This window comes from Lissotriton vulgaris, chromosome 2_1, assembly GCF_964263255.1.
Source record: "Lissotriton vulgaris chromosome 2_1, aLisVul1.2, whole genome shotgun sequence".
Taxonomy (NCBI): Eukaryota; Metazoa; Chordata; class Amphibia; order Caudata; family Salamandridae; genus Lissotriton; species Lissotriton vulgaris.
In genome coordinates this window covers 168347291-168374172 of record NC_141687.1, presented here as the reverse complement: position 1 = coordinate 168374172, position 26882 = coordinate 168347291, and the positions used below count along the sequence as shown (strand labels likewise).

General features: G+C 45.7%; 1 protein-coding gene across 1 annotated transcript in view; it reads left to right on the top strand.

Annotated features, from left to right (window-relative positions):
• MTMR4 (myotubularin related protein 4) overlaps positions 1 to 26882 on the top strand; it is a 192846-nt gene that overhangs the window by 50829 nt on the left and 115135 nt on the right. Inside the window, exons 5-6 of the mRNA XM_086954029.1 lie at positions 12451 to 12605; positions 12982 to 14731. Of these exons, the coding sequence (XP_086810155.1) occupies positions 12451 to 12605; positions 12982 to 14731 (1905 nt within the window). The remainder of the gene's footprint in view (positions 1 to 12450; positions 12606 to 12981; positions 14732 to 26882) is intronic.

Genomic DNA, 26882 nt, shown 5'->3' with positions numbered 1-26882 from the left:
GAAATCATCCCCAGAAAAGACTTGAACTGTCAGACTGAAACTGACCTTCTTACTAGCAAAGTCCGAGCCATGTCTTGTATCCTTTCTTGTCTCTCGTCTGATACGAAAGCTCGGACCAGTTGTGTGTCCAAGGTTGCTCCTAAGAAAGCTTGTCTTTAAGACGGTTCTAGTTGTGACTTGCTGAGATTGACGGAGAGACCCAGTGACTGGATGCGAGACAGACACTGTTGGATGTGGTTGTCTGTGTTTGCGTAAGAACTCGCCTTGATAAGGCAATCGTCCAAATAGGGAAATATTTGTATACCCTCCAGCCGGAGGTGTGCCGCTACTCGAGCCAGGAGCTTCGTAAACACCCTGGGCGCTGAACGCAGCCCAAAAGGGAGGACCTTGAATTGGAAATCCCTGCCAGCCACTCTGAAACGCAGCCACTTCCTGTGACAGGGTAAAATGGGATTGTGGAAATATGCATCTTGAAGGTCCAAGGTGGCCATGTACTCTCCCGCCGAAAGAAGATGCAGTATTTCTTAGAGCGATAGCATCCGAAATGTTAGCTTTTTCAAGTACTATCTGGAATAGAATCCTGTTCCTCTCTGAAGCTGAGGGACTTTTTCGATTGCTCCTTTTTTTAACATCAGATTGATCTGGGAAAATAACTCTTTGGGATGAGCTGGAGGTGGGCCCTTTGGGGGAACATTTGGAGGGAACTTTTTGAATTCTAGGGCATGGCCCTTGGCCACAATGTACAAGACCCATCTGCAGTCGTTATTGAGGACCATTTTGAGTAGAATTTTGAGATCTTTCCTCCAATTTGTATGTGGGAATGCAGCAGTAGCGGTGGCAGGTGACAAAACTCATTGTCTTTTATTTTAATCCTTTCCGCGGTAGGCAGGATTTCTTTTATTTTGGGAATCATTTTTGTTGCACTGGCCAAAAGACTGGAAACGTTGGGATTGGTAACGTTGATTCCCTTGTCTGTAGGAAGATTGCTGTTTGTAACCTCTTGTAGTAGCGGACGATCCACGTCCTCTCACACCCTGAAAGGGCGGCCTCCAAAATTGTAAGGTGCCCAGGGACCTGGCTGTTTCTGTGTCTTTTTTGATTGTTTGCAAGGCTTCCTCTACCTGCGTGCCAAACAAAATTTTTCCATTGAAAGGCATGTCCAACACCTTAGCTTGCACCTCCTGGCGGAACAAAGTCTCTTTTAGCCAGCCCTACCTGCGCAGGACAGCAGCCCCAGCTGAATCCAGTCAAAGCCACATCCACTACAGAATCAATAATCTCAGCGGAGATTCTCTCACCCTCCTGCAGTATTTTCAGAGCTTCTGCTTTGGATGGTTCTGGAAGAATGTTGATATATGGCTAGATGTCAGACCACATTTGCCGGTCATATCTGCCCAGAATGGCCAAAGAGTTGGCAGCCCGGATTGTAGTTGCTGCCATTGTAGACACACACTTCCCAATAGCATCCAGTCGCCTGCCGTCTCTATCCGGTGGGGCTGCGATTGGGGAGTAAGGATTCCTGGATTGCTTCTGTCCAGCTTGTATGATCACCGAATCTTCAAACTTCGGGTGTCCTACAAGGCAAGCTGGGGACTTTTCGGGAGCCTTATATTTTGTATCTATTCTCGGCAGTTCTGGAGGGATAGATGCAGGAGTAGACATCACCTTAATCCCCTCTTTCCAGATGAAATCAATAATTGGTATTGGCTTAGTCTGCTTTCTTGCCTGATCCTTGAAATCATAGAGGAAGCATTCCTGTTGTGTAGTCTCCATCTGAATGTGGATACGTTGCGTAGCTCTTTCCATAAGAAGATGGAATCCTCCAACATCCACTGGTGGTGAACCTGCGGCAACCGGAGGTGAAGGAGAAGGTGTTTAAACCTGATAATCATCCCACTCCGACAACAAGGATCTGTCGTCAACTTCATCTTCCTCTCTTTCTTCTTCGTCAGAAGATTGGTGTTCTTCAGGGTGATAAGAAGCTACAGGCGGAGGAGGCCCTGGAGACCTGAAATCAGACATTGACGTTTGCACCACAGGCATAGGAGGCACAAAATCAGCGGACTCAGAAGGTGGAAAACGCCTGTAATAGTCATTCAGCATGTGCTGTAGATTCGTTAGCAATGCTACCAGCATCTGAGCTGTGGGGACACTAGTAATGGGTGATGTTACATGCTCAGGTAAGGATTGGCCATCTTGATCGCCTCCTCTTGATACTTGATGTGCAATTCCGAATGACTTGTTGCTGTTCCAAACCTCTCATCTAGGTCAGAATCGTCCTCACTACCAGAGTCCAGCAAATTGTCAGGGACTTGTAAGGGAACTGTTTGAGGTGGCCGGTGTAATGGAGATAAAGGCTCTAGTCCAGAACCGCGTCTCTGAAGCAAGGGAGGCTTCGGCGTTGATGTAAAAGCTGTAGATGGTGACCAAACCTGCATGGTGGTACATGTAGACAGCTGCAGCGTCGACGGAGGCACCATCAACGGGCTCGTCGGCGGGGGCTTGGAACCTGACGATGATAAGGTCGTCGTCGACGATAAAGTTGTCTTCTTCGACGAAGAAGGTTTCGTCGACGATGGAGCCTTCATCAACTATCGAGTTGTCGAAGGTGTATGTGTCTCGTCGACGACAATGGAACAACCGTCGACGATAGCTTCATCGTCGACGGAATCTTCTTAAGCTTGGCCGTCGACGGGGCGCTGACGATGGCAGATGAAGATTCTCTCGTCGACGAGATAGGCGTGACAGAGACATGGACCAACGTCGACGGAGAAGACGCTGTCGACATTATCATCTCTGGTTTAGGCGAAGAGAAAGTTACCGTAGACGTAGATATTGCGTTGACGGAAATCTTCGTCGAATGAGGCTTTGACTGCATCGTCGACGACAGGGTCTTCTTCGGAGGTAAAGTCTTCTCAGAAGCTGATTTTTTAGGAAAATTTTGGGTCGCTCTTCTCGGGGGTGTGGATGGCAAAGGTTTGACCTTAGCAGGTGGAGTAGCCTTAGAAGTAGAAGGCCTCTCAGACCCCTTAGAAGATTGTTGCTTCTTCACAATCTTGGCCCCAGGAGAAGATTGCACCTCTTCAGCAGCTCTCTTCCTAGAAGCTGTAGTAGACCCAGAGGCAATACTGCCTACCTCAGAACAAGGAGCATCTTGATCCTTGAGCTTTTGTAGCCACAAAAGCAAGCGGCCCTCCCTGTCCCCGAGGGTCTTCTGAGGGAAGGTCCTACAAACCTTGCAGTCCTTCACCTGATGGTCCGGGTACAGGCAGTAAATGCACTTCTTGTGCGGATCTTCCTTGACAAGCCGGAGCTTACCACAAGAGTCACAAGGCCTGAATAAACCTTTCTTAGAGGAAGACATCCTAAAATCCAGGGTTTTGAAGGAAAAAAGAGAAGTACTAAGCAGAGCTCAGGGAGACTCCCTTCACACGACGTGCGGTAAATCTGAGACCCTGATCCTCTGGGGAGAACTTTCTGGTGGGTGCTGTCACCTAATTGGCTGCAGTTTGGGCTTTACAAAATGACTAGGCTAGTCATGAGTGTGGAAGTTTTTTCTCCTGTAGCTTGGGCTACTTTACTTCCTGGTTGGTCATTACCAGGTTTTTCCAATGCTATTATGGCATGTTATTGCTTTTTTATGTAGCGTGAGACTCCCACTCCGACGACGGGGAATGATTCAGGCATGTGAATCTATGAAAGACACCCCAATACTGGAGAATTTTTTTTCTCCCTCTTCGGGGCAAACCACTGTTAGAGCTCTTCACTACGAGCAACAACTGTAGATATCGCTTTTACGCCAGTCGGCACCCACCTCAGGATCATGGGGAATGCCTTTTTGATAAGATGGTGTAGGATAAATGCATACGCATTTCCCCCATCCCCATGATCCTGAGGGTTCTCAGCCAGATGAAGGTTGAGAGATGCCACATGATCCTCATCACTTCCCGGTGGCTCTGACCGTACTGGTTAACCGAGCTCCACCTACTTTTAGAGACCAAGCAGTTTCCTGTGTGCATCAAACCAACATTACTGACTATGAACCAGGGCCAGATTCTGCACCTGGATCCATGTTTTCTCCAATTGTATGCATGGCTCCTGAATTCCATGAATTCCATAATGTGAACATTCCCCAGGTATGCAGGGCTATTCCAGCAAGGGTAGAATCAACCAGTAGATCATACAAACTGATGTGAAAAAGATTCTGCTTATGGTTTAACAGAACAATTTACATCCGCTGGAAGCACCACCGTAGCTAATATTACCTTATCTTCCCTCTTTGGCTTATTCAGGTCTAGTGCATGCATCTGTTAAAGTACATCTTGCAGCAATATCTAGATATAGGCATTCATATCAAGCTCATTTATTGCGCTCCACAAGAATAACTAAGCAATTTATGAAAGGAGTTTTTGGAGTTTTCCCTCTGGTACTACCTCCACTGGAGTGGCGTCTTAACATTGTTCTTTCCCACCTCATCAAATCACTGTTTGAACAGATTCAAAAGTCTGATCTTAAATTCCTTTCATGAAAGTTAGCCATTCTTCTTGTACTAACATCCGCAAGAAGTGTAAGTGATATTTAACAGTTCACAACTCAAGAGCTTTTTCTCCGGTACACTAATAAGACTGTTATTCTTCGGACTAAACCCAAATTTATTCCTAAAATGCCCTCACAGTTTAACCTTAATGAACAATTCATTTAACAAACCTTTTTCCCTATCTGACTACCCCAGCAGAGCAGTCTCTGCGTTCTCTGGACATAAAAAGATGTCTGAAGTTCTACATGCATCGACCCAAACAGTTGCGTAAAACTTCACAACTCAACCTTTTAATTTTGCCATTTCAAAGCGGGCAAACCACTCTCCTCCAAGATGAAGGCCCACTCTACAAGAACAGTTTACACATCAACCACCTTGTTCGCAGGCGTTTCTTTGGCGAAGATCTGCTGTGCTGCAATGTGGAAAAGTCCATACTTTTTAACTTATCACTTTAGCTTACAGGCAGTGCTTACGGCTTCTATTTCAATGAGATGAGCCTCTGTCATTTTGAATACACTACTACTTGATATATTGTCTCTATTTACACATTATGTGTCTATTTTAATGCATTATAAAATGTGTTTTTTAAGTATTATTATTATTGTTATTCGGTTTCTGCTCATAATGTTAATCCCACCATCGGCAAGAGTAATGAGCCCGCATGTCCTAAAGTTTACACACTGCACGGTATTCTGATTCAAGCATGTGAATCTATGAAAGATCCAATTCTGGAGAAGAAAATAAGTTAAGTTGGAAAGCATGTGCTTTGTAGATTAAATACTTTGCATAAGTCTGCCATCTAGTGTTGGGTCCGGATGTTTACATTTTGTTTTTCTTCGAAGAAGTATTTCTGGTCATGAGGTAAGTGACTCCTCCTTTTGGTGATAATGCGCGTGGGCATCGACTCCATTGTTAGATCTTTCCCGCCATCGGGTTCGGAGGTGAATTGCTGCGCTCTGGTTTGACACTGTTTCTCGAGTTCCCCTTTGGTGCGCAATCCACTACCCTCGGCGGTTTCTTCTCGATCACGTTCCCATTGTCCGTGTATCGTATCGGCTCAGTCTTCGATCGGAAAATTTGTGGATGGCCGATGGGCCCAACCGTATTGAGTACGCTCGCAGTAGATGGAATGGATTCCATTCATATTCTGGCCCTGGTACCACATGAAGTCTCCGCACACTGACTTGCACGAAGTTTGCAACTTGTGTTTATACCCTGAACACAACGAGCATTACTGCGACGCGTGCCGATTTTTTTAATCCAAGAAGACACTCCGTGATCATCGGGCTCAACATCACAAGATGCTCCAACAAAGCGGCTCCGCACCAGATATCTTCGGATAAGATTCTGACCATGAAGTCTTCGACGCACCAGAGGAAGAGGAGGAATACATTTCCATGTCCGAAGATGACTCCGGCATAGAAGATGTTCCGCAGGGTCAGGGTACAGTGAGTAATGATACTCCACTGCCCCAAAATATGCAGAAGAAAAAGGCTCCGGGCCCTCCTGTGCCTTCGGGCCAAGATCAGCACAGGGATCAAGTTCCAAACACCCGCCTAAAGGCTCGAAACCGAAACACGCATCGAAGCCCTGCGACTCCGGATCGAGTCAGCCTCATTCGGGCACCGAACCAAAACCTTTGGCACAGAAATCCAAATCAACGTGACCATCCCTTCGACACCAAAACCTAAATCTTCGGATCCGAAAGCCTCAGAGCCGAAACCTTCAGCACCGACAATTCTGGCACTCAAATACAAAACAGCTCCTCTCCCATCCAAGGAGCCTCGTTTCGACATCCTGCCTTCCAGTACGGACCCGAAACTGAAAGAAATAGTGATTATTCCAAAAACTGGACATTTTCACGTAAAAATGCCAATTAAACGGTAGCCAGAGATGGAGGAAGTTTACCACATTTCACTTAATAAGAAAATTGTTGGTACTAATCCTTCTCCTCTTAAACCTCCTTCCCCACTTGACCCGAATTTGTTAATTACTCCTATAGAGTCACCAGATACACAGTCACCTGACCACCAAGATAACCAAGATGGGGAGGTACCAAGGGACATTAGTCCTGATCCATGGAATGACTACAATACAGATCCTAATACAGACAATGTTCCTGCTCTATACCCTTCAAAACCCTCTCCACCAGACTACAATGTAGGCTCCAACTTCACAAAGAGGCCTTTGAGGAGGATTTTCTCTTTGAGACCTGAAGTTCTTCTCAGAGAGCAACACACACACTGGCCTTGCTCAAGAGAATGCTCAAACATGTTTAAGGACCCTGTGCGTGTACAGATTGTCACACCCAGAGTAGACAGGAAATATAAGCCGGCACCTACGGACCCAATCTACATCAAGGGTCAAATTTCCTTAACCTCCCTAGTGGTCTCTAACGCTTGCAGAAGAGCAAATTGTCAAACCACAGGAGATGCCACCTCCTCCTGATAAAGAATCCAAACTCACAGATGCCTCACATACAGGCAGCCAATCACTGGCATATTACCAACACCCAGGCTCTTTTAGCACGTTAAGATAGGGCTAATTACGATGAGCTGGAAACAATCAAATTCCTGCCAGACGAACATAAAAATAAAGCAAATTATTTGATTCAGGAAGGAAAGCTAATTTCTAATACATCCATTAGGTGTGTTTTAGATGTGGCTGATACTACAGGTCGCACAGTTAATACTAGCTTTCTTTTAAGAAAACGCCTGGCTCCGAATTTTGGGGTTTAAACACAAAGTCCAAGCTTCCATTTTAAATTTACCCTTCGATAAGGAACACCTCTTAGAACCTGTAGTAGATAATTCTTTAGAAAAAATGAAGAATTATACAAAGGTTTCAAAATCCATGGGGTCTCTGCAGTTACCTTCCAACCGGGGCCCCTTTTGCTGCTCCTTTTACAGGGGGGGGGGGGGGGCTCAAAGAACATATTCTCGGGCAATACCTCAGCCTCCTACAGGGGTAACAATCAGTCATCCTCTTCTAGAGGCTACTTTAGAGGAGGATTTCGAGGCAATAAGTACAAGGGCAGAGCTAAAGGTAACTCAACATGTACTTCCTCTGCGGCCAACAAACAGTGACTTGTCTCCACCACCCCGATCATTCCACATCTGCCGGGGGACGTCTTTCTCAATTTCTACTCGTCTGGATCGCAATAACTTTGGACAAATGGGTTCTACAAATTATCCAATCTGGTTATTGCCTGGAGCTTACCGCCAATCCCCCAAACATTCCTCCAAGATCACACAAATTGTCACAAGAGCGAGTGAACCCTCTTAAACAGGTAGTTCTCTCTCTATTGCAGAAAAAAGTTATAGAGCCAGTCCCATTACAGTATCAAGGGGCTGGCGTATACTCATATACTGTCTCATACCCAAAAAGGACGTATATATATATATATATATATATATATATATATATATATATATATATATATATATATAGACTTCCTGTCTACTTTACACTTAAAGGACGCGCACTTCCATATACCAATACATCCCGCTCATCTCAGGTTTATGGTAGTAGGACAACGTTACCAGTTCAAAGCGCTTCCATTCGGAGTCATCACTGCTACCAAATGTGTGGCAGTAGTCACAGCTCCTCTATGAAGACAACATATTCACGTCTTCCCATATTAGACAACTAGCTCATCAAAGCCAGTGCACAAGCAAAATGTCTACAACACACTCACAAAACAGTACAGCTGCTCCACGATCTTGGATTCACAGTAAATCTGTCCAAGTCCCATCTGCAACACACAAACGTACTTGAGAGCCACTCTTGATACACAAAAAGCTTTAACCTATCCCAATCCAGCCAGAATCTGCAACATTCAGGCTCTACTTTCCCAGTTCCAGCCCCACCACTCATTACCAGCTTGGGTATTCATGCAGTTAGTAGGAATGATGGCGTCTTGCATCTTAATGGTTTCCTATGCAAGACATCAAATGCATACCCTTCAGGAATGTTTCAAGAAAGGAATGGGGTGACCCTATGTCCCTCAGAACCTGGGTATATATTCAAGAAGAACAATGGTTCTGTTGGGTATGCGTAGCTCATTTCTTGTACACGTAAATCAATTATCTTATTTCTTATATAAATCCTCACATGTAAGATCAAGACCAATTAAATCATAAGGAACACACAAAAAGATAGTTGAAAGGGTAAACAATTGTTTTATATAAATTGCATCATTTATCTGTTACCCATATATAGCTAATTAAACAAAGCGCTGCCAACAACAGTGAAGATTCAAGGTGAACAGTGATCAAGTGACTTATTGTGCTCAGTGATGTAAAAGTGCGTAATATGTACAAAGTGATTAGGATATGTACAGGGAAAGGGGGGGCCAGACTGAAGCCAACGACTTTGCTGCTGACTCAAGTTTTAATTTCTCGCGCAGAGCCTTGAACTGGACCAGATGGTAGCGTTGATATTTCAACCTAATGCATGCTCTATTGAATGGTCATTGCGGGTCTTCATCAGGACAAAAGGGGAGGGGAGGGGTGGCAGCCTAGTTAAACCAGATTGAATCCAGAGTGGTAGAACAGGGGGGCTCAGTTGTGTATAATCATGGCCTCATTGCGTTGAGAGGGATGCTGGAAGCTTGGGGTTAAGGTAGCTACCCCAAGCGAAAAAGTCAGGCTGGGAAGAAGTGGATGCAGGACTCCCTTCTAGTCACGTGTAATCTGCAGCAAAATCATGGAATAATTTGAGGACGGCGGCAAGCTGACTTCCTGCCGTGTCACTGCGCAGTCAGGCTGGATAAGGAGTGGATGCAGGACTCACTTCTAATCACTTGTCATCTGCGGCGAAATCGGAAATCCATTCAAGGCCTACAGCAGGCTATCGATCGTCCTGTCGTGCCGCTGCGAGTTGTCAGCTGACAAGTGATTAGAAGTGAGTCTTGCATTGTATTGTATTGGTCGTATTTTAAATTTGGTCCTTTTTCAAAAAGGACATAGATAGTCTATTAATCTAACTTTACGTTGCCATTATGGCCTTTGATACGGTACAGTGGGACTTCCACTTAGACGACTGGGACTGATTCAAGCATGTGAATCTATGAACGATCCAATACTGGAGAATTGTAGCTACAGGTAAGTAACTTATTTTCATTTTCCTTATCCAGTCTGACTCCTGGGGCATGTTCTATTGTAAGGAATCTGCGATTAGTCTACCAGAAAAGGCGTTACAGAAGGGAAGTAACTTATTCCTCTTGGTTTGCGCATAGTGTGCTCACTGCAGATCATCTAAAACTATCTGCTGCTAGTGAAATATTATCATATTTGCCCAGCTCTGAAATCCCACACGTTCTTGTTCCTGGTACACAAAGCGGTTTGTGTTTGTGGGTCAGTTGGGCTAGCCAATCCACATTCCTCCTCACAAGTAACCAAACTTGGCTATTCCAGATATGCACTGGATTTCAAATTATCTTGGTACTGTGGGTATTTATCTCCAGCTACTAGTAGAAAATATTCAAATCTAGTGGTCAAGTTAATTCCAGTGCATTCTTGTTTAACTGTTGTCTCGGATTTTGATTGCCACACTACCTTACTTATGCTCAAGAGTAATATTAGCCTATGCCAATTTTTGCTAGGAGGCAGAATAACAAATACTGATGTCCAGGGACCTCATTGACACTGCTACATGGCTAAAGGTTCCAGGCTTAAAGCGGAAGAAGATAGCAATACAGTGATTGGTGCTGTTTACTTGGTGTGCCTATTGACTATCATATATTACATACGTGATACAGAAACCATCAATAAAGAATTTTAGTACATGTAAGTCATTGGATTGTTTTGTATGATCTTGCGATATGACTTAAGAAATCACTTACTTTCTTTGCGCTGCTTATAAGATTTTGAATTAAAACAGACGACCAGAATAGTCATTGGTTTCCCTTTGGTGGGAAAAATAAGGTTAACTCCCTATTGAAAAAGTTTTCTCGTGCTTCAAATTGGGAATAGTCCATTTGTATCCGAATGCACAAACTCCTCGGTCCTTTTGGTTGTTCTCAATAGCTAATCTCTACAAATTAGTCATCTCCAACCATCGGTGCTAGCCCCAAATGCATTCTGGAGAAAATGTTCTCCATGTGCAGTATTATTCCTTTACAAGGCACCAAATATAATCCGAAATTCCAGTACACATCTGCATCCATCTGTGCCTACTTGGGAAAAATCTTTCATCTTATAGCAAGATTATCAAAAGCCATGTGACGGCCTATTACAACTTCTCCCAAGCCGTCACTGCTAACCCTGGTAAAATAAGTTCCATGACACGGGTCAATAATGTTCTATCCCACCTTATCATAAGCCTCGTAAACTAGTGTGACATGAACTTTCTTTCACAGGCAGCAGTCTTCCTGATTGCCACTCCGCCTTAACGATTTATTCGCAAATTTGAATGGCTATGCATGCTTAACCCATGAATTTGTTTCCACTATAAGCTATTACTCAGAATACATCCACAACTTTATCTCTTTCTCTTGTCATACTGACTGATATAATCTGCTTTACTCTCTTAATACCATGGAGTGGTCTTTACTGCTGTTTGGTGAGTACTAAATTAATAGCATGTGTTGCAGTGCGCTACGTTACTGGATGTCAAGCTAGACAACATGTGTAGGTAAGAAGAACGTATTTCACTACGTAATTGCGCCATCTACATGAATCTAGTTGGTCAGCGCAGTAAAGTGTGAGTTGCAACCACTGCCAATCAGAGGAGGTATTCTAATTTACATTACGGAAGAGCCGTTTTTGTTTACCGCTGACACATTCAATAAGCCTAGTATGACACTGACCCATAATCTGACACAGTTGTGGAAGTTAAGTAATTGAAAATGTATTCTCATAATAGCAAATAAGGGAAACCACTAATTAATTGAGATATACAACTTTCTTCTTGTGATCTAATGTGCAGCTTCTTTACACACATCCAGCTGTTCTCTTAAAACATTGTCTGAAAAATAAGATGAACTGATGAGCTAGGTTATGTTGAGGTGTGAGAGCTACTGTGATGGCGCATTGGCAATGAGCTGCTGTGATGGCGCCTTAGCCACTATGCACACTTCAATGGCATACATTTTCAGTGTTTTCTTCATTCTCTCAAATCTCACCACCACAGAAAGTCCCTCAGTTAAAAAAGCTGCAAAACAAATCTCAGCAGAAGAATTGCAAGAAAAACATTTTTAGCTTAGTTAACTGTGAAAACCTTCATATCTATGAAGGCAAATGTAAATAAATTGGCTACAACATGCTAGAGTTTAGATATTTGTGTGTGCTTCTAGTCACTATGTTCAGCGGTTCAAATGGCATCATATCCATTTTAATTGGTCTTTCAAGGCGTGCGACCCATTGAGAATATTCTAATGGTTTTAGTACTTTCCTCTGTCACCTTATATTTATAGCACTGCCCTTAATAAAGATGCACATATGACAATAATTCTGCAAACTAATGGTTTTGGCTTGGAATGGTATGGTGAAAATGTTTACAATGGCCGCCTACTTGTAGCCAACTCAAAATAATGAGAGTTGTTATCCAGAACCCTTTTCATTAGACTGACCTCATGTTAGAAAAAAACAAAACATAGGTGACCATTTGTGTTTTCTGGGCAACCATGATGAATATGCATGTGCAGAACATGCTGCTATACTACTGATCTCGTTTTTCTACTGAGTGCGATTTTCTAGTAGCTTCTATTAGAGGGTTAAACATTCAATCATTACAATTTTAAGTGCAACATTTAGTAGAAAATGTGAATATTTCTATACTCAATCTAAATTCTTGCTTAACTAGGATCATTGCCAAAAATATATGTAACATGTTACAGCCTACATTTGAGTCTCAAATCTGGCATTTGTTTTAGGCATTGTTTGATTAACATTTGTTTTTTGGCCCAATAGGTTCTACACCCTGTGTGTCACGTACGGGCTTTGCAGCTATGGACAGCTGTGTACATGCCAACATCCTCTCCTTGTTCCCTTTCAAAAGACAGTATGGAACTTTTCCTACCTCCTGTTTCCCAAAGTCAGGACTTCGGTGCTCGATCTCTAGACAGGTAAAAGAAACAGATGGCTCTACACAAAAACTGCGTGTACCCTGAACACTGTGGGCATTAGGTTCCATTTGAGTAATTCCATTGTCTTACAGGCATGCTTATTGAGGGCGCTGTTAGAGATGGGCACTGACATCCACGGTAGAGCAGAATGAATGCTGGATAAGTGATGTCCATGTATTGAAGGGTTGTTATTTGTTGTGTAAGTGCCCAGCCTAATAGTGCGTCTAACTGCTTCACAGGGCATCCAACATTCCGTTACCCTTGATAGACACCCATAGAATACTGTTATGAAATGCAGGTGCATTGCCATTCTGGGGATGAATGATCAGCATAGGAACCTGCTAGCCATGATGTATGTTTTTTTTTATTTCTTTAGACTAACAAAAACCCGCTCAATGGACGACTTGATCTCTGCTTGCGATGGTGGTGCCCCCCTGACACGTACCTCCAGTGATCCAAACCTCAACAACCACTGTCAGGAGGTCAGGATTGACCTTGAGTCTAGGAACTGCATTGTCAATGGAAATGAATCTGAAGCCTCCTCGCAACTGCAGCCGCTGTATCCAGAGCCCCCAGAAGTTGTCGGAATAAAATGTCAATTTATAAAATCAGTTGGCATCAAAGCTGGAAGTCTCTGTGCAAATATGGAATATGATTTTGATAACACAAGTAGTATGAATTCAACATCTCCACCTGGTTCTGCTACTGATAATTTTCTGGAAGTTGATCATACTCGAGAGCTAAAAGGACCTAGTGATGACACGCGAGAAGGAGTTGGTAATGTTGATACCATTCAAATAAATGATGTGGTCAAGAATCCTCAAAGGTGTAGTGATGCTGCAAGTCTGCAAGGACTTGGTGATGCTGACAGTCTACAAAAAGTTGGAAATGCAGAGAATCTGCCAAAACCCTTTGACTCTGGGACTATTCCAGTGCGTAGTGGTGATGAAAATCTATCTGACTGTGGCAACTCTAAGAATTTGGCTGTATGTGGGAATACTGAAGATGACAGAAATATTCAGAGTTTGGATGGTGCTGAACATCTGCAAGACTGTAGCAGCAGTGAGCCTCACCAATGCCCAGACGCTACTATTGAACACAAATTTGAAGATGATGATGCAAAAGAGACCAGAGGAATGAAGGGAGGAGGGAGGATTGATGATGCAGAAGAGACCATGGTCTCAAAGAAACTTGTCATAAAGGGACATGTTGGAGTCAGTACTGGGGAAACTGGGCTTCTCAAAGAAGTTGTAATGAATGAAGTAGAAGAGGCTAATGGTGTTTGCCAAAATAATTTTGAAACTGATGAGGCTAAGGATTTGAATGCAAGTGGGAGTCTTGGATTGAAATGGCACAATGGCACTTTTATTGCTAAAATGCAATCAAGCAGCTGCATACTAAAAGAGAGTAGGACAGCAGTGGCAGGGGAAAGCCCTAAATGCAGTTCATCAAGTGACATAGATCCTACGTCTGGGCCATGCGGTAAACCAATATTTGGCAATGGAGGAGCCAGTAAGGATGTCATATGTGTGGAAAGCAGCCAGACTACAAAATTACCATTTGACTTCCCCCGTGTTTATCATCGCCAGAGTTCGCAGAGTCAGATGAGCGAGTTTTCACTTTTGGGATCCAACTGGGAGAGCTTGCAAGGCATGATGAAGTCCATTCCAAATGGAGAGGCAGGACACAGGAGACTCCTCATGCATGGCTGCTGCAACAAGAGGCTGAATAGCAAACCTCTTCGCCTGGCTGGCTCCTGTGTTGGGGGACATTGGTTCCACAGAGATGGTGCGAAGACCTCATACTATGTTCCATCTAGTCCTCCTTGTTCAGGAACTCATTTGAAGAGCTGTAAGTATTGGACATCTGGGCACTCTAAGCAGCTGCAGACGAGCAAGCTTATTGCACTGGCCTGTCCATCTCCAGTGCCTCCTCCACATCTGGATGATGATGGCCTTCCTTTCCCAGCAGATGTGGTGCAGCAGAGACTGAGACAGATTGAGGCTGGTTACAAACAGGAAGTAGAGCTGCTGCGCAGACAGGTGAGGGAGCTACAGCTGAGGCTAGAAGTTCGACACTGCTGTGCACCTCCATCAGAGCCCGAGGTGGACTATGAGGATGACTTTGTAAGTAATTTTCATCTTGAGTATGTTGCAGTTCTTCTAAAAGTGACTTATTGAAATGGAATGCAGACATGTTGAACAATTCCAATACTTAATGCAGTTCATCGTATTAAGTAGTTCTCTTTCAAATGTTGCCTGATCAAAGCCTGTATTATAACAAGCATACAATGCTATAGGTCTCACATTTATGCTGAAGGTGTTATTAAAGATATGTAAGCTAAATTCTCGAAGTTAGTTTTCAGTACCAACAGGTGTGAGGAGTCAATCCCCTGGGTTAACAGATCGCTTTATTCTCCTTTTATATTTCTATGTTATTTCAGGACATTTAAAACACACTCCTGTAGGTCACTACCCATTTCTCTGCAACAGTAGTTCTTGGGTAACCTATCTTCGGTAGGCATTCACTTCTATGCAAGGACAAAGGGAGCTCTCCTGTCAGTGGCACGCCCAGATACCGGAAAGTCCTGCTGCAACTAAATATATTTGCAATTGTTTTGGATTGGTAGACTGGAATGCCACAGTTCAGGGACATAAAAAAGAATCTCTAGATATGACGCTTTGAAATGGAATTCCGTACCTCGCTTATCCCGTCACCTGACTGTTGTGACCTAGTTAGTGACTGCGCCAAAGTGCATGAAAGTGACTCACTGCCTTTCTTTTCCCGCCATCTCCAACACAGACAGTAAATCCAAAGCTAAAATAGGCGTTTAAAAACTCTCGGTGATGACGTTTCCACTCCACGAGTGCTGGAAGAGAAGTTTACTAATGCAGTGGCTTCAGAATGCCTCAAATGGAGAGGACTGTTGAAAAAGAGCAGCTTTCAAAAATGCTTTATTTCCGATGTTGTGTACTATCCGATTGCAACATCAAAAAGAAAGCATTTTTGAAAGCTAGTCTTTTTCATCAGCCCTCACCATTTGCAGTATTCTGAAAGCCACTGCATTTGTAAACTTCTCTTCCAGCACTTTGTACTGTGCCGTTCGCGCAATAACTACACTCCATACTGGTTTGAAGTGTAGTAGGACATGGTAATCACAAACTCCCAACTTGTATTAAACACAAACGACCAAATCTTATAACCTTAATCCACAATAACCCCTCCCTCTCAAACAGCATTCTCCATCCGTTCCTCCACTCCTCCCATTCCTGCTTTAAAGGTCCCTTACATCCCTTTTCACCTTCACAACCCTCTTATGCATCCTTTCTTGCCTTTCATAGTCTGCACCTTGCATCCTGCGCTCCCCCCTCCTTCACATGAGTGCGCCCCCACTTCCCCCTCAACCCCCCCACCCCTCCCCTTGAGGGGTGGCTCTGCCAGTCTGTGACTCACCACCCCGCCAAAGATCTGCTAACCTAGAGTCGAATAACCTGTCCTAAACTGGCACACATAACTCTCACCCCCCTTTTGCCCTTATAACAGTAGGGTGGGCGGGTGGATGACAAAAACTCACCCTATTTCCCCCCTATTTCGGTGGTGCAAGGTGCTAAGAAAGAAGCCGGAACCTCCCTCCCAGCACCTTTTAAGTGCACCACATGCCCGCCCCTAACCCTACCCCTTGACCTCCCACCACCCACCATGTCCTTCCGTTGCGCGAATACCCCAGGGGAAGACTGGTCTGCGACCCTGCTTCGACAGGGGCCCGCATTGAGAGATTAAAGCAGGAGCCTGTGTTACTTCCCTGACAACGTGAAGAGGATACGATAATATATTAATGAAAGAAAGGGGCTTCAGATGTCGAGGAGACACATAAGGAAACACAGGCAGGTGGAGAGGGAGAGGGCATATAAATGGAGAGAGCGTGGAGGCAATGAACTAGAGACGGACAAGAGAATAAAGTGAAGAATAAGGAGGAAAAACAGAAAAAATCGCAGGAATGACAGGGAGGAGAGAGGCAGAGTGAAATATGAGCTGCACAGACAGCCAGCACCTGACTTTATAAAGACGTGCTAACAAAGCACTCTAAAAAGGAGGGGGTCGGGAAATTGGCTTTGGTGGGAGGGAGAGAGGGCTGTGAGAGGAGAAGCAAAACATATTGGTGGTCATATTTAGATTAAAAAAAATATTTACAGGGCAGTTGAAGCAGCAGCGTCATGCATTGTTTTAGCAACACAGCGTCCGCTGAGCTTCATGAAACATGAAGCGTGGAGGCTGGGACGCAGTCGCCGTGCTGATAAAAGGCGCGCCGCCACACACGCACCCACCAAAGTGCCTCTCGTAAATAACCAGCACATTAATAAATTGACTTTGCTGCCCCCCACACTCCCCCCCCCCCAAAAACAGTATTGCTCAATGTTTTTTTTTTATTTGGTTTTCTATTACGTCACTCGAACGTAGCAGTGCTTTAAATGAACACCAGTTGCATTCCCGACAGTCAGTTGTAGTTACGGAAAGATTACGTGAATGAGTGTCAGATGGTCGTTTAGTGGCACCCAGGATGCCGGAGCCGGCGCTGGGAGTATGGTGGGCTGAGTTAGCACAGCACGCCATGGCCAGCAGCTGCAACATTGGTGAGTGAAGGAAGCTGGCAGATCTGGAAATGTGAGCAGCAAAGAAAACAAGTAGTCCCTAAATAAAAAGCTAAAAGCCAGCAGCGTAACTAAACTGTAGTTGGTCGGTGCTGCTTCCTGCTAAAACAGAATAGACGTATCGGATCTTAAGCCAACAATATACCACATAAGAAGAGCAATGCTACACTTAACCGATGGCAAGCAGCAAGGCAAATTACCCTCCATATTCGGTTTACTATAGGTCTTGCGACCGCACATGCGCTGTCTAGGCTCGACCTAAAAAGGGCGTACTTTGCGACACAGCACACTTTTTCTGGGCGCAAACCAGGAAAGTGCTCCTTATTATGAAGAATGTGCTGGCAGCAAAGAACTCTCGCTGCTCGGGGGTCAAGGGACAGTGCGTTCAGTGAAATATGGAGCAGCTGCATCAAAGCTTCTGTGTTTCTCTGTGCAACCCGCCTGCATTTTGACTGCATCTGCCTGCAGGGGGATATCTGGGGTTTGCGGGGGTTTGTTATAATATATGGTGCACACTTATGTAAGTGGGCACCCTGCAGCAATCCAGGTGACCCTTAGGGTGATTTTAGTGGTCTTAGACAGCCTTAGAAAGCGCTCTGTGGTAGCTTTGGAGAACAGCCTTCAAGCTTAGCCCAGAAAGAGTGTAAAGCAGCTTGTTTTACCAGAGCATAATCTTGATGGTATAGATTAAGTGAAAAAGAAACACAGTTTATTCATAAAAAATATGTATTTATTATAAAACACTAACAGACAATGATATCCCCTAGACTGAGATATACACAATGCACACAGTAAGGTAAGTAGCACAAATACACAGTGGTCACCAGGGGAAGACTAAACCATAAACTAAAATAGTGGTATTGACTCAAGTCAAGACTATACCCGGAAGACGTAGAAGTGCCGGGGTGCCAAGGAACCACCCAAGATAAGTAACCAGGAACCCCGCGGAGGTCGTGTGCAGAGTGGCAACACGCCTGCAGACTCAATACAAGTCAATGGGTAAGTCACGGTAGCAGTTTTAAAGAAGGACCCTACCCAGTGGACCCTGAAGAAACCCTGTGAAAGACATAAGGTTGGAGAGCCACCCCACCCGTGAATACCCTAGGAACAAGGATACCCACACCAGGGAAGCCTGGTGCATAGGTGTTAAGTGGTGTCGGAAACTGCTGTCTAACTCAATGGAGGATTTAAGGAAGATGCTGCTATTGGAGAAGGTTAAAGTGTCCTGTGGAACCCAAAGGTGGATTCAGGATGAGAAGTACCTGCAAGCAGAGGGGACAGAGTCTGTCACTTGGAAGTGACAGGAGGCCCGGAAGATGAATGCCCACCGAAGGAGAGTGTTGCAGGAGAGTTGACGGTGACCATGAAATTGCAGCTGTGCGGACCAGACGACTCTGTGGAAGATCATAAGTTGGGCAACAAGCTGTCCCATGTCGGATGTAGAGAGTTGAGGGGTCGTGGTCCGGAAGCGACAACAAAACTTTGCAACTGCAACCAACGGGGAAAGTGAAAAAGGTACAGTGTCTGGACCAGCAAGATCCAGGTGACTCACAAGCATGAGAGTCCGGGCCGGTCTCGAGCAATAAGGGAAACCTGCAGAAATCAAAGGAGACCCTTAAGAGGACCCATTTGCCGAAGGCACAGAAATCAAAGGAGACCCTCAGGAGGACCCACAGGCCAGAGGCACTGGAGTCGCAAGTGGACCTCTAGCAGCTCACCAAAGATGCAGGCCCACTATGCAAGTGATGTGGTGAGGACACAGATATTGGTAATAGGAGATGCTTGAGGTTGGGGCTACTTGTAGCCTGAAGATTTTGGATGAAGGACACCAACAAGCCTTTCCAACAGCAAGTGGACATGGTACACAGTGGTTTGCATCCTTCAGCTCCGATAAAGGATACTGTCCTCAAACTTGGTGAGAGGACAGGGCAGACCTTGAGGGATGTGAAAAACCACCACCGGTGTTGCTGAGCCTTTCGGAGTCCGCGGGAACCCAGGATCAGGCAACCAGTTAGCTTAGTTGCGGTGCCTGCAGACGCAGGGAAGAGATTCCTTCAGGTGTCTTGGATTCCCCCAGGCCTTGGAAGGTTCCTGTATGAAACTCAGGCACTGATGATGCAGCAGACTAGCAGGGCAATGAGATCAGGAGCAGCAGGAGTCTTCACAGTTGCAGCTTTGATACCCAGAGTGAAGTGCATAGTACTCAGACGGTCGAAGAAGTGGTGTCTTGAATCTTGTCCCACGATGAATCTAGGGACCCAACCTCAGGTAAGCCCTTAAGTACCCTAGGGAAAGGGATCAGACGATTCAGGGTTCCCTCCCAGGGGAGGGATCGGACAATGGGGTGGATACTCCCATGTCCTTTGTCCAGTTTTGCGCCAGAGCAGAGGCCAATGGCTTCCTGAACTGGTTTGAACTGGACTATGCAATGAGGTAACCAAATGTGCCCTTCAAGCAGACTGAGTGGCGCTGGCAAGCGCTCCCACTTTACCCAATACACTAAACCCTGTCTTGGAGGTGGTCACACCTCCCTGTGACAGGATACCTATTGTTCTTCCTTCCCCTGCTCGAGCTTGGCTCAGCAGCAGGAGGACAAAATCTTGTCTCTGGTCGGCAACAGCCATGTTGTGCTGTCCGGGTCTAGAAGACTGGTACTGGGAGCTCTGAGGGATTCCCAGAGGAGCTTTACAGTGAGGAGCATACTCCCACACCGTTTGCGGTGTGGGAGTATGATTCCAACATGTTTGATACCAAACATAACAGGGTTAATTACTGCCAGTTTAGAGATGGTCATTGCGTAATGACACATGGCCACTCTGTGTCGGAATAGCTGATGCACTTACAGCCCGGGATAATGGACTCCGAAGGTTGTAGGGGTGTCCTGCTCATGCAGGGGCAACCTCACACTTCGAACCGAGCACCAGGCCTTCAGGATTGAAAGGCCTGCTTTAGGGATGACTAATAGGTTGTAAGTGCAGTGCCCTTATAAATAGGGAAACCTATGTCTTTCGTAAGTGGTGCTGGCACCAGTTTACACAGGCTGCAATGGCAGGCCTGTAGTTAGAGTGGTCACCTATGGGTGGCATAATGCATGCTTCAGCCCATCAGGAACCCCTGGTGTACCTATGCCCTGGGTACCTCAGTACCATATACAAGGGACTGATAAAGGTACACCAGTGTCCACTCTGAGATGTGCCTAAGTACTAACCGTACCAATTTAGGGGAGAAAGCACATAGACTGTGGTCCTGGTTAGCAGGATCTGAGTCGGACTGCTCAGAAACAGCATAGCAGCAGGCAAAGTTGGGGGGGGGTGGGGGGGGGGGGGGAGGGGTAGTAATCATAAAAGCAGATCCAACACCCGTCTTGCCTGCTCACCGACGCTACCTGCGGTTTAGAGTGGGCCACAAGCACTTTCAATTTGCAGTACTCCCCTTCGGCCTCACCAGCGCCCCTCAGGTGTTCACAAAGTTGATGGTGGAGGTCGCAGCCCATCTGCGGAGATCTGGGGTTCCAGGCTTCCCATATCTGGACGACTGGTTGTTGAAGGCGGGCTTTCCCAAATGGTTGTTTCCCACCTCCAGACTACGGCGTGTCTCTTGCACTTGCTGGGGTTCACTATCAACGTGCTGAAGTCACACCTGACCCCCTCTCAGACGCCCTCTTTAATTGGAGTGGTTCTTGACACGGTGCAGTTTCGGGCCTATCCTTCTAAACGGTGAGTCCAGGATATTCAGGCTATGTTACCGGTGTTTCGGCCTCTATTCTGGATTTCGGCGAGAATGAGTCTGAGGCTGGTGGGCCTCATGGCCTCCTGCATCCTGCTTGTGACCCATGCATGGTGGCACATGCTGGCTCTGCAGAGGGACCTGAAGTTCCAGTAGGCAGAGCATCGAGGAATTCTCACCAACCTGGTTCAGATTTCAGAGGACACTGCGAGAAACCAGCAGTGGTGGCTTACAGACCACAATTGGTTCAAGGGTAGAACCCTCTCCCTTCCCCATCCAGATTTCACAGTAGTGACGCATGCGTCCCTTCTGGGATAGGGTGGCCATCTGAGGGAGATGGAGATCAGAAGACTCTGGTCTCCGGCAGAGGCCCAGCTCCATATCAATCTGTTGGAACTTCGGGCGATCTGACTGGCACTGAAAGCCTTTTTGCCATAGATAAAGGGACGGACCATACAGGTGTTCATGGACAACATTACTGCCATGTGGTACTGCAACAAACAGGGCGGAGTGGAGTCATGGACTCTTTGTCCACGACCCCAGGCGTTTCCATTCGGCGGTGGCTCAAGGTCTCTTTCAGGGGTGGAGAGCCTTAGTTAGATCTGTTCGCCTCTGAAGAGAACGTGCAATATCATCAGTTTTGCATGTTTGAGATTCCTCCTATACGCCTTTCAAGAAGATCAACAGCGACCGAACACGTTATTCTTGTAGCTCCGTACTGGGCACGGAGATTTTGGTATCCCGAACTTCTAGACAGGGGCATTGGTCCTCCGGTCAGGTTGTCCCTTAGGGAGGCTCTTCTGTCGCAGCAGCAGGAAAGGGTCCTCCACTTGACTGGTCTACTCTCCACCTTCTAACGTGGGGATTGAGCGGGGACAGTTGACAGATTTCAACCTTCCTCCCGAAGTCTATGAGGTTATTGTGGAAGCCAGGCGTCCCTCCACAAAATTCGCTAGCCGTCTGCCGATGGAATATATTTTGTAAATATTGTACAGACCGGTCTTCTGTCTGCCTCTTTATATGATGTCCTCCTGTTTATACTTTCCTTGGCCTGGCAGGGATCTGCTCTGAGCCCCTTAAAGGGCTATCTTTTGGCCCTTTCGTCTTTTCTTCGTCTGCCTGATCAGCCTTCTCTTTTCAAATCACCTCTGGTGTAGAGATTCTTAAAGGGGTTAATGCACTTGTTTCCCTCTTCACCCTTTATTGTGCCACAGTGGGATCTTGATTTGGTTCTCACTTTTCTGATGTGCGCACTATTCGAGCAGCTGCACAACTGCCCTCTACGGCTGCTCACCATCAAAACGGCCTTCTTAGTGGCAATAAAATATATCAGGAGGGTGAGCGAACTGCAGGGACTGTCATCACAGCCTCCTTACCGGACGGTCTTTCCGGAAAAAGTGGTGCTCCGCGCAGTGGCATCCTTTCTCCCTATGGTGGTAACACCCTTTCACATGGGACAGTTACTCTTCCCACCTTCTATGCACCGCTGCACCCTTCCACTGTCTGGATCCAAGAAGAGCGTTCTCGCTCTATCTCGATCGAACCTAAGAGTTTCGGTAGGATGACCAACTCTTTATAGGGTATGTGAGTGCAAAGAAATGGCATGCTGTCAAAAGAGGGCTATACCCTGCCGGGTTATCCTCTTTATCACAATTTGCTATGCCTTAGTGAAGAAAGATCCCCCTGAAGGGCTTAGGGCCCATTCCACAAGGGCAAAAACAGCCACCACGGCTCTCCAGCATGGTGTCCCGTTTGATATTTGCCAATCAGCCACCTGTGCATCGCTGCACACGTTTGCCAGACACTACTGCCTGATATTGCTTGGTTATCTGTTTAAAGGTAAGGAATCTTCAGCTAGATGTCTGTAGTAGATGGACAAGTTACTAACCTTTTGTAACATCTTATCTGATAGAGACATGATCTAGACGAAGATAACAAACTCTTTATTTATCCTTACCTAGACAATTGACTGATAAAGAGTTCCTCACTATCTGAGACAAAGGATCACTATCCGATTTGTGTCAAGACACTAACCAATATAGGCCTCCATGTCAACTTCAAAAAGTCTACAATATGCTCAGTACAAAGAATGCACTGCCTGAGAGCTACGCTGGTAACTCAATCTGCAAAAGTGTATCTTTCGAGGTAGAGACTTCTCATCAATCACTCTGAACTTTAGCAGTCTCCTACAGACTCACCATTCATCTGCGAGGAAGATTGCTTCTCTACTGGGAGGATGGCATCTTACATCTTTACAGTTCCTCAAACAGGATTACCCTAGAGCTCTGCAGCAATGCTTTGATGACCAGTGGAATCAACTTTCCAACTGCTAGGAAGTCAGGCTGACCCTATTGCAGGCTGAAAGTTACTCTCTCCCATGGTGATCTCAGCGGAAGAATCTGTTGGTGGTAGTACCTATTCATAAGGACCAACCAACTCAGGCACTGATCCCAGATGTTTCTCTTCAGGGATGGTGTGCTCACATGGGTTCTCTTCACACTTCGGGAATTTGGTTGGACAAGGAAAAGACTTATCAAATCAATATGCTGGAGCTGAGAGCAGTACTCCTTGCTCTAAAATCTTTCTTTCCAGTGATAGCAACGAGCTCTCTCCTTGTTCAAACAGACGACATGACAACTATGCATTACCTGAACGTACAGGGAGGGACACACTCTTTGCCCTCTATCTCTCGAGGCTCAAGCAATTTTGACATGGTTAATAACCAGGAATTTAACGATAACAGGCATTCATCTTTTAAAGACTCAAAATATCCAAGCAGATTCTCTTTGTCGGCACTCCCATGAAAATCACAATTGGATTCTAAACAATCCGACCCTGCAATACATTTTTCACAAATGGGGGTACCCTCAAATAGAGCTGTTCACAGATGCAAACAGCAAAAAATGCCTTGTCTACGATTCCAGGTACACACAACCAGTCTCTACTGGGCATGACCTTTTGATAAGTTGGTCAGGGAAAGTTCTCCACGCATTTCAACTAACTTCTCTCATTCCATCAGTGATTGTCAAACTATACAGATCCAAGACCAGAATTATACTAATAGCACCAGAATGGCTTCGCCAGTTGTGGTTTACTGGCCTTCTACATCTGTCAGAGAGACCACACAAGAGGTTGCTGTGCAGGATCTCCTGTACAGGTTTGGAGGACAGATTCTACATCCCAACCTTCAGTCTCTGAACTTGACAGCATGACTCCTGAATTCCTCCAATATGGACATTTAGGCCTTTCTAAAGAATGCATGGGCATTTTAAGAGAGGCTAAAAGACCTTCCGCTAGAAATCTTATGCTTTCAAATGGAAAAGATTCAATTTATGGTGTATCCAAAACTGTCTCAATCTAAATATGGGCCCAGAATATTTAGTTTGACCTTTTCTTCTCCACTTAGCAAAATATAGTCTGCAGTTTATTTCCATTAAGGCACATTTTGCGGTCATTACAGCTTATAGTCAATCCTCTTCACGGACCTGTTTCTTTATAATGCCACTGGTCAACGATTTTTTAGAGGGGGCTTAAAAAGGTGTTGCCCTCCAATTAAGTCGCCCTCTCCTCCGTGGGAACTTGATATTGTCCTTTCAAAACTGATGGGTCACCCATTTGAACCAGTACATAAAGCCGCTTTGCAACTCCTCACATGGAAAGCGTTTTTTCTAGTGACCATACACAGTTTTTCATTCCAAAAGAGTGGTGATGAGAACTTATTGCAGTTTTCTTCCAAAGGTAGTTTCAGACTACCAGAACCTTTCCCTACCTGCTTTCTTCCTTAACCCCTCCAATTCAGCCGAAAGGTTGGTTCGAGGCATGTGGGCTGCTGAATTCATATCTGTGCATAGATCGCCGCCTAGTGTTGTGTCCGGATGATTGCACATTGTTGTCCTGGAAGAGTCTTTGAAGTATCACAAGATAGGTGGCTCCACCTCTGGACTACAGTGCGCATGGGCATCCTCTCCATCCTCAGATTGTTTTTTTCCGCCATTGGGCTCGGATGTACTTTCGTTACTCTGAGTTCGGAAATATATTTCTAACTTTCAAAAGGCCTTAGGGGCGTCGGTATTGAATCTTCGATCGGTACCTACAACTTATTCCTGTTCTTTCTACTCAGGACGTCGAATCGGGCCGCGTGGCCTTCTCGACACCAGGGCCAATGGTCGATGGAACGAAGTCCTTTCAAGCGGTGCCCCAACTGTAACTCTAAATATCCACACATTGATAAACACCCAGTCTGTAATAAGTGTTTATCTCCTGAACACAACAAAGCCGACTGCTTAGCTTGTGCTCAATTTAGGTCAAAAAAAGACACTTCGGGTTCGACGTGCGGCGAGACAGACGATGTAGAGGTCAGCGCCCGAGCCAGAGAACATCTTTGAAGACGACGAAGAGGTCATCGACCCTGAGTACTCGGATCAGCAGTCGGAGCAGGGGTCTGAACACGACTCCTGCGTTGATGACGAGGAAGACCTCATCGAGGTAGGGGACGACGATCCAGGCATAGGAGCCGTCGAGGACGACTCCGGCGAGGACACTGGGCTGACGACACTAGCCCGACCGGGAGTACGGAGCCCAATATATTCGCAGGTTCAGATCCAGAGGCTCAGGTCGAGGCATCGACGGAAGGCCTTAGCCAAGATCAGAACGACGATTCGATAGCCCCGCAGTTAAGCCCGGCTACGAATATATTACAAGAGCCATCGGTACGATATTTCCAAAATCTGGAGAAATCGAAACCGAAAATCATAGCTACCAAACAGAAACCGAAACTGATCGACATCCCATTCTTCGGACCGAAAATGGCGGATCTGTCGAAGCCGACCAAGCAAAAACAGGTAGTCGACCCATCGAGGTCGCTTGCAAAGGTTGTCGAGGCCAGAGCTACCACTCCCACGTCCGCAAATAAGCGGAAGGCAGTCGACCCGACGACATCGATGTCGACGCCTGGCAACACTAAAAAGGGGCTCGAACAGACAACGGTTGTTGATCCGAAGTTACACGTCAAACAACCGAAGCAAGTGCACACAAAGACACTTATACCAAAATCGAGACTCGAGCCAAAGAGCTCCGTCGAACCGAGGGAAAAAAGCATCGCTCCGAAGCAACATGCTCCAAAGTCGACACCGGGCCATAGAATGGTTATCGAACAACCAAAAACAGTCGGATCAAAAACCACGGCTCCAAAAAAGATCATACAGGTTACTAAAACGGTCCAACAACCTCTCGGACCGATAAAATTCGGACTTCCTCCGCATGTCAAGCCAAGGGTGGTCGAAAAAGATAGCGGATTCAAACCGACCCAGCCAAAGAGTCCGAGAATGGGGGGAAAAGCTACAGTAGCAGAGGAACAGGATCCCTCAGCTGAAGAAGAGTCTAAACTGTATGTCGACCCCGACACTGGGAGGGTTACCCTGTTAAAGAGGAAAATCAGGCCTGAAACTACCTTTGAGTCCTACAAGATACCTCTAAAGAGGAAAAGAGACACTTCAACATCTCCAGTTCTCTTTGAAACTATCACACCATATGTACAGGAAACATATATGTACTCGCCCACACGCACAAATGACTATGGGGAGTATGAGGACAATGACCAATACAATTATCCAACGGATACTGACTAGGACACACACACTCAGCCATGGACTGACCCTGTGGATCCTGGAGATTCTCAAACAATTCCTGACAACTCTGCATACCCTGTAAAAACATCGCCTACAGAGGACACAGCTGCCTTTAATGCACTGATAGAAAGGGCAGCATATAATCACCATGTGGAGATGCACGCAGATCCCATTGATGAAGACTTCCTCTTTGATACTTTTAGTACCTCAGAGAAAAATGTCAAAACATTGCCAATGCTGAAAGGGGTGCTTAAACATGCAGGGGACAAATTTAA